General features: G+C 36.9%; 1 protein-coding gene across 2 annotated transcripts; it reads left to right on the top strand.

Annotated features, from left to right (window-relative positions):
* The first annotated feature begins 3953 nt into the window (after positions 1-3953).
* On the top strand, positions 3954-8296 carry LOC116178044. Of its 2 annotated transcripts, XM_031497313.1 has the most exons (3): positions 3954-4218; positions 4440-5388; positions 7212-8296. In XM_031497313.1, coding segments are annotated over exons 1-3 (1050 nt in total). In that variant the 5' UTR covers positions 3954-4118; the 3' UTR covers positions 7213-8296. The 2 variants fall into 2 exon arrangements, with proteins under 2 accessions (XP_031353173.1, XP_031353172.1); XM_031497312.1 differs by lacking the exon at positions 7212-8296 and having other exon boundaries at positions 4440-6099.
* Positions 8297-8653: the final 357 nt, after the last annotated feature.

Below are 8653 nucleotides of genomic sequence, written 5' to 3'. Positions count from 1 at the left end.
AATTAATTCCCTTGTAAAGTCCCAAGTTGTTGTTTTTAGAAACAAGACTCTTCTAAGTTACTAGAGATATCTACCTGGCGGTCAGGAGAGTTTCTTGACATTTTTAATATCCATTCCTTGATTATATTGGTTGAATTCGAGAGTGGTTTTGTTGATTTTGTATCAGAATTAGGTACTTGATGTTTGGTTTTGTTCAAATAATTGTTTTGATTATTTTGTTATGGTAACTGTACGTGTTAAGGACTAGATTTATTCAGTTAGGAATTGTTTGTGTAATATTTCAAAAAGTTTATCTCATTTTTGCTCCGGTCGTTTGCGATAAGAGTCTTTATGGCTGCGAAAGCTATTTAGTTTGAAGATAAGCACGTGTTGTCGTCGAAGTAAGCAGATGTTAATTCTTTCCAAGGCACAGTAATTTGTTAAGGAAGGAGTTTTTAGGAATTTTCTTTACGTCGTGATAAAAGTGAACGTTAAGTCGAGTTAAGCTTTTTGTACTTAGCGAAAAAGTTTAGTGGGAGTGCTGTGGTTATCTAGCGTTGGTCGCCGAAGAGAAGCCTTTTTTAAGGGTTCAAGTTATCAGTTAAAGCGAGTTTTTCCACCATCAAAGGTCGAAGTCAATGCCGTCTAAATCAAGTTTTAAGTGAAGGCAAAGAAGTGAGGTTCCGAAGCATCGTCAGTTTGGTTTTTGTGTTATTTGTTAGTGCGTCTCTTTATAGAAACGCGCAATTTTGACCGGATGATAAGGATTAGAACATTATCTAAATTTAATTGTTGGGTGGTGTTATTTGTGTGTTATTTGGCCCTGAGTGCCATCTTTTTTGAGTTCATTCGATTGATTGGTGTTAAAGAAACTTGTTTCCTCTGTAAATGGTTAGTGTTGTGTTTCATCGAGCCCAAATTACGACCTAGATAAGAGTTTCACGGTAATATTTCATTTTCGTACCCAGAATTGCGTTTGGTGTTAATTGGAAATTTGTAATTCATTTCTTTGGAATTGCGGAGTTGAGCAAGGCTGCTGATCTCTCCAATGCAATAAGAATTTTCCATGTTAAAGGCTTTGTCAGTACCTACTTGAGTTTAACTGAGCTAGCTAGACAGTGAGTGTGAGTGTTCATTTGCCGTAGCACATAGCAATATTGTGTTTGTTGTATTAACTTGACAATTTTTCTCTTTAAATAATGTTTGGGGTTTGTCACTTTGGCATTTTTTAGACACTTTACTTTCAGAAATTGTAGTCCCATGAGGAGAACCCGAAGACTACTTCCAAGCTTAGAGGGGTTGCGTTGGGAACTTGTGTTTTCGCCATATTTAGGGGTTTCGTGTAGTAGACCATCAGGAATGGTGAAGATCCTGGCACCATAGACCTCGATGGTGCAGAATAGATGATAATACGGCGTGAGTCATGAGTTTTCGATGCCCTCTGTAGATCCTTCAGACCGCGTCGCTCTGTATTCCATTTTTGCTCCTTTAAATCAGGTACGGTTCGCTCGAGTAAACCGAAAATATGGGTGAAGGCGATTTCATAGTGAGTGGTGATGCTTTCTTCCAAATTAGGTCTAGTGTTGAATTTTCACGGCGTGCAAGATTTTTTGGGATTGGGTTAGGTAAAATATGTGTAGAGTAGGGGCAGGTTTCTTCAAAATTTTACTGTTGAACTTTTTGGGCGAATAGTTTCCGAGTGCGGCGCTTCCGTGTTCAAGTCGGAAGAGTCAGTTTGTCACGGCATAAGACAAAATTAGTGGGATCTACGTGACCGTCCGGTTTGATTCAGATCCGCTCTTAATCAAGGCATGGGAACTGTCGAGAAGCGGTTTCTATCAAATGAATTTTCTGGAGATGTGGTTAGTGAAAAGTAGTTGGGCGTCTTTCTGAAGCTGAAGATAGTGGGCATTAGGTATTGGACCGTGAAATCGTCAAGTTGAGCGGTTATAAACTAAAAAAAAGTTTCGAAGCGTAAAAACCTAGCTCAGTATTACTATATTCCGGAAATGACTACCCATTATCACTTCAGAAGGTTCAAATTTACTATTTTGCTGTAATAATAATTGCACAGTGCACTTAATACGCACTTTAATGGTTTGTGTACAACAATAATTACTTCGTTCTCCATCAAGACTTTTACTGTCTAAGCGAATTATTATATAACAATGATTTATTTTATATGTTTCTTGCATATAATTTTAATTAATGGCAATAACAATTTCATTAACTGAACTCTAACTATTCTTCAAAAAAAGCCTTTATAAGACAGACCGCGCCATTACTTCACTTCGATCAGTCGTTCGGCTCGAAGCGATCTTTTATGGACGCTAACCGTTCAACCAATGGAAGAGGTTTATTTAACCCTGAACTACTATCGCCTTTTGTCAGTAACTTAACTACTATGGTGGGGTCATTTACGACCCACATATTTTAAAGTAAGTATACATGGTTCTATTGTAACACATATTAAAAAAAGATGAATAGTAGGCATTAATAGCTTGCGTGTAATACGATAACACTTATTTGTTTCGTTATTTGACGAAAAAAAGTTAAAAATTTCAGTTTTTCTACTCATATGGGTTAATGAATACATTAAACGTTCCAATTTTATGAAGTAAGAGTATAAATTCCTCACATTATTGGATAACAGCAGTGAGTAATAATTAATCACTGGGCATGGCTTTAAAAAAACTCACCGCAGCCAGCCAATGAGAAAATTCCATAAAAAACAAAGAACCAATCTGTCAATTTATCTGGTTGTAACTTCCCTTTGTATCGAAATATAGGACTTGCCAAAATCTAAGAATTTGATTTAATAACACAAAAAACAAAAATGTGAATGCAAAATTGTATAATTGAAAATCAATATTAAATTAAATAAAACATCCCATGCTAATTTAGACCGTTTTTAATATAAATTAAGTTGCTGAATTGAACTCAAAGGAAAAGATCACTGTATTACCGACGCATCGAATTTGAAAGTGTCAAGATGGATAGCGAAAATGAAAATAATTTAAGTTGTACGCCGCCAAATATAACAGAAACGGCAAAACAATAATTTATAGCCGGAAAAGTCTATATATCTTAGATCGATCTAAGCTAAATATAAATATGAAAATTTGAATATTTCACTTCCATTTTCTCGACCTAAAAGACTACTTACAAAAGGATCTTCAAAGTGTAAAAATAGGAAGTGAGGTTAAGTATTCGTACAAATTCTGTTACTTCGTAGGTCGCACATGCCTGTTATTTTGTCGTAGTTTTAGTAGTACCCGCATTATTCAATGTTTAGGCGATTAGCTATAATTACATATAGCAATAAACCCACAATTTAAACGATCAAATTTTAAGAAATGAGAAACGAAAGCTTGACAACCTTTTGACATCTCTGATATCATCTCAATTGTCACACTGTTACAGTATGACCAACTTTAAATATTTATAAAAAAACTCAACTGCAATTACTGGTTTGGTAAAAAACGATAAGTTTGAATATTTTCATTAAATTTTGCCAAATATTCGTAGAAAAAGTATAGTATTCTATTCGCATGTAATGGCCATTACTCATTCGAAAGAATTACGGCACTCGCCTTCGGCTCGTGCCGCAAACACTTTCTCATGAGTAATAGCCACCATTACATGCTCATGGAATAATATACCATTAACGCTTCAAGTTAATAACCAACTTGACTTGCTTCACTGAGTTCATAATGGATGCTTTTGGTTCTGTATCTCAAGTGGACGTCATTTACACCGACTTCTCCAAGGCGTTTGACAACGTTTGTCATAGGTTACTCATAAATAAGCTGAAAAACTTTAATACGCTTTAATCTTAGTAAAACATTTGTTCTGTGGTTCAGTTCTTACCTTACTGATCGTCGTCAATGTGTATGTTATAAGAACTTCAAATCGGATTATTACAAAGTGTCCTCGGGGGTGCCACAGGGGTCAAACCTCGGCCCACTCTTGTTTATTGTATTTCGACATCACTGCTCTCAAGTTTTAATGTAGTACTTGTTCTACGAGACCGAAACGCACGCATTCAAAGCAAAAGCTAAAAATAGCCCCCCACCCGCCTCGTTAAAGGTTAACTGTTATTCATTCTTGTTTTGCGTGCGACCGTTTTCATACGTATTATGGGAAAGCGAAGCCGTGCTAAGAAGCTTTTAAGGCTGGAGAAGGAGCTTTTTAGGTTAAAGAAGAAGCTTAAGAGGGATGATTGTTCGCCCTGTAGCAGTAAGTAATTTAATTTTATTAATCACTTATTTTTAGCAACAGCGGTTGTTCTTTTTTCGCTTTAAGATAGTGCTCTTAAGCGATGCTAGAAAGTTTCTAGCGATTATTTATCTTGTAACTTGTTTACATTTTCCGTAATAAGATAGTGCTCTGTTACGAAGCTAGAAAGTTTTCTAGAAATGTGTGTTAGTCACAGTCGTTAACGGTTTCCTTTGTGCTAGGCTCAAGGTCGAGGTCGCTGACCCCTACAGACCTTTCCGTGCGACTTTTGACTACACCTTCCCCCTCACAAGGAGGTGGCGGTTTTTCGTGCCTGGAGGTTAGTCCTGCTTCAGGACAGGCTTGGGATGTTGGCGCCGATTCTGCGTCCATTGTGTTGGATGCAGAGAAAGAAAACTTGGACTGTGCGTCGGCTCCTGTCGTTTTATCTCCATCGGAGCAGGATGACTTGTTGTCGTTGTTGGGGAACGTTTCTACTCCAGCGACTTCGGTTGGACCACCAATACACGACCGGATTGCTAGTAATTTGACTTTCATTCTAAGAAATGGGTTAAAATCCGAAGACATGTCCAAACTTTTACAGAAGTACCAGGTTCCTGAGAATTGTATTGCCGTTAATAGCCCCAAGCTAAATCCCTTGGTGTCCATGTCGATACCTGATAAATTCGTGCAGAGGGACGCAAATTTAGCTAAGCTACAAGCTCGTTTAGGAGTGGCACTTGCAGCTACTTCGGTGTGTCTAAACACACTTCTTGGAGTCAAATCTATTGACAAGAGCATAATTGAATCTTTGAACGATTCATTAAAAATTATGTCTGACATCCATTTTAATCAAAGTCAGGTGCGAAGATCTTTAATAAGATCGAATATAAGTGAGTCTCTACGGTCTACGTTGGATGGAATTGTTTTAGACGATTTCTTATTTGGAGCCGACTTAGATGAAAAAGTTAAAGCTTCCAAATCCCTGGAGAAAGTGTCGAAGGATTTAAGTTTGACCAAACCGAAAGCTGTCGTACATGGCTCAAAAAGCTTTCGCAACCCGCTTGTGTCCAATCGGTGGAATCGAGCACAGGGAGCAGTGAGAACTCCAAACACAGGCGGGCAGAAAAAGTTCACTCCCAATCAGAGCTCCAACAAAAGGAAGCCATGGCTCCAACCTCGAAAACAATAGTAAGTAAAACAGGGGGCAGGTTGGCCCACTTTTTTCCTGTTTGGAGACGTGTAACCGATGACCCCATGGTGTTATCAGTTATTAGAGGTTATGTGATACCTTTTTGTAATAACATTAATTACAATTGTGTTTCTACTGAACCTAATTGGTCTTGTAAAGAAAAACAAGAGATTGCTTTTCACATTTCTAATCTGTTAGATTTAGGGGCTATTGTTAAGTGTGATTTTGTGCATAACCAATTTTTATCTGGTATTTTTCTTGTGCCTAAATCTGATGGGACCTCCAGATTGATTTTAAACTTAAAAAATCTAAATAAGTACATCAATACTTCTCATTTCAAAATGGAGGACTGGAGGACGGTCTCTTGTCTTTTAAGGCGGAATATGTTTATGGCCACATTAGACATTAAGGATGCTTATTATCATATTCCGATACATAAGGATTCAAGAAAATTTTTAAGATTCTTGTTTAAGGGACAATTATATGAATTTACATGTTTACCTTTTGGTTTGTGCACTGCCCCTCTTATCTTTACTAAAATTTTAAAGCCTATTTTTGGGCGTCTCAGGAGTAAAGGGCTACTCTCTGTTACTTACTTAGATGATTTCTTGTTATTGGGGGATTCATATGAAAATTGTTCTTTAAACGTATCATCAACTCGGTCTTTGTTATGTGAGCTTGGGTTTATTGTAAATGATGTCAAAAGCCAATTGGTACCGTCCAAGGTTTGCACTTTCTTGGGTTTTTGTTTTGATTCTGTTAATATGACTATCGGATTGCCGGAAAAGAAAATTGCCAGCTTATTAGCTTTATTGAATAGTTTTGATTACGGTTACGAGTACTCTCTCCGTAATTTTGCAAGGCTTGTAGGGAAGTTAGTTTCGAGTTGTCCGGCAGTACGTTTTGGTTGGGTACACTTCAAGTCATTTGAAAGGTTTAAGTTCATTCAGTTAATGGTAAACAATAAGAGTTTTGATGACATGTTTACATTTCCAGTTTCCCTAGCTAGAGACTTAAATTGGTGGAAAACAAACTTGATGATCTCAACTCCAATTAGGACTTATCGATATGCCCTGGAAATTTTTTCTGATGCCTCAAAGACAGGCTGGGGTGTTTGTTGTCAAGGGAAGACGGCCAGAGGTGTTTGGACCGTTTTTGAACAAACTCTCCATATAAACAGCTTAGAACTTTTAGCGGCGTTTTATGGACTGATTTGTTTTGCATTTGACTATTCAAATTGTGAAATTTTATTGAGAATAGACAATAAGACTGCTATTGCTTACATTAATAAGTTTGGGGGAACCAAGTATTTTACTCTTAATACTTTGGCGCGCGATATTTGGGACTGGTGTGAGAACCGGAAAATTTTTTTGTTTGCATCTTACATTCCTTCTGCAGATAATGTTATAGCCGATCGTGAATCGAGGAAGTTAGATGTAGAAACAGAATTTGAATTGTCAGATCAGGTTTTCCAAGAAATAATTTCCGTTTTTGGTGTACCAGAAATTGATCTTTTTGCCTCCAGATTTAATACAAAGTGTAATAGATTTGTTTCCTGGAGAAAAGATCCTCTATCGGTAGCAGTAGATGCTTTTACCTTAAACTGGTCAAATTTATATTTTTACGCGTTTCCTCCTTTTTCGATGATTTTGAAAGTGCTCCAAAAGATAAGCCTTGATGGGGCCGTAGGTATTGTAGTGGTCCCCTTTTGGCCTACTCAGGTTTGGTGGCCTCTCTTTAAGGAACTATGCATATCGAAGCCTATTATTTTTCAAAGTAGTGATATTGACGATGAGGATAGTAATTTAATTTTACCTTACAGAAATCGCGTTCATCCCCTAGCAAAATCACTTTCCCTGGTTTCGTGCAAGTTATCAGGGAAGCCTATCGTTTGAGAGGAATTCCTCCTGAATCTTTTGAACTTTTCACCAACTCAATATCATCAGCTACTTTAAAGCAGTACTCTTCGGCTCTTTCTAGATGGTGGTATTTTTGTGGGACTCATGGTTGTGATTTTTACAATAGTTCTCACTCAGATATAATTAAGTTTCTTACCGTTGAATTTAATAAAGGTGTATCTTTTAGCTACCTAAATGTCATAAGATCGGCAATTAGTTTTGTTAGGGGCAATGATTTGGTAAACAATCTAGAAGTTAAGAGATTGTTTAAAGGAATTTTTAGAAGTAGACCGCCTAGGAGAAAGTATGACTCCATCTGGGATCCGAATGTGATTTTACAGCATTTACAGACTCTTTTGCCTTCAGAGGACTTACCTTTGAAGGATCTTTCTTTAAAACTAGTTACTTTATTGGCTTTAACTACTGGCCATAGGATTCAGACTCTTTCTAAAATTAAACTTTCTAACATTGTATTTTTGGATAAGCAGATTGAAATTCGGATCCCTGATGAGATCAAAACTTCTGGTTTAAATAGAGTACAGCCTAATTTGATTTTGCCATTTTTCTCTGACAAAAAGTTGTGCGCAGCGTATACGCTCAAAGTTTATATTTCTAGGACTAGGAGTTTGCGGAATTCAGCTGATTCTTTATTCATTTCATTTAATAAACCGCATTGTGCGATTCACAGTACGCAAACCCTTAGTCGCTGGATCAAGATTGTTTTATCAGATAGTGGTGTCGATGTCTCACTGTTTAAATCGCATAGTATAAGACACGCTAGTACGTCGGCTGCTTTTAGATCTGGAGTAAATATAGATTCTATTAGGAAGTCGGCTGGTTGGAGCAAAAGCTCAGAAACTTTTGCTAATTTTTATAACTTGCCTTTGTGTGAATCCAACGTTTTTGCAAGTTCAATTATAAATTTATGATTTCGATTTATGGTAGTTATATCTTTCATATTGTTTTTTAGGTGTATTTCTGATAAATATTAAATTTGTAGCAAACTAAACATTGCTTTGAACATCTACATTAAAACTTGAGAGCAGTGATGTCGAAATACAATTACTAGATTAAACGAACTTACCTGGTGAAGTTCTAATCTTAATTGTATGAGACATCACTGCTCTCAAGTTCAATCCCACCCACCCCCTTTTGTTTTTACCCACTTAATTTAGTTTGCAGCTTTCAACAATGAATAACAGTTAACCTTTAACGAGGCGGGTGGGGGGCTATTTTTAGCTTTTGCTTTGAATGCGTGCGTTTCGGTCTCGTAGAACAAGTACTACATTAAAACTTGAGAGCAGTGATGTCTCATACAATTAAGATTAGAACTTCACCAGGTAAGTTCGTTTAATCTAGTAATTAT

The sequence above is a fragment of the Photinus pyralis genome, unplaced genomic scaffold (genome assembly GCF_008802855.1).
Source record: "Photinus pyralis isolate 1611_PpyrPB1 unplaced genomic scaffold, Ppyr1.3 Ppyr1.4_LG8, whole genome shotgun sequence".
In the NCBI taxonomy this organism is placed as follows: Eukaryota; Metazoa; Arthropoda; class Insecta; order Coleoptera; family Lampyridae; genus Photinus; species Photinus pyralis.
This window is presented reverse-complemented; position numbering and strand designations above follow the sequence as displayed.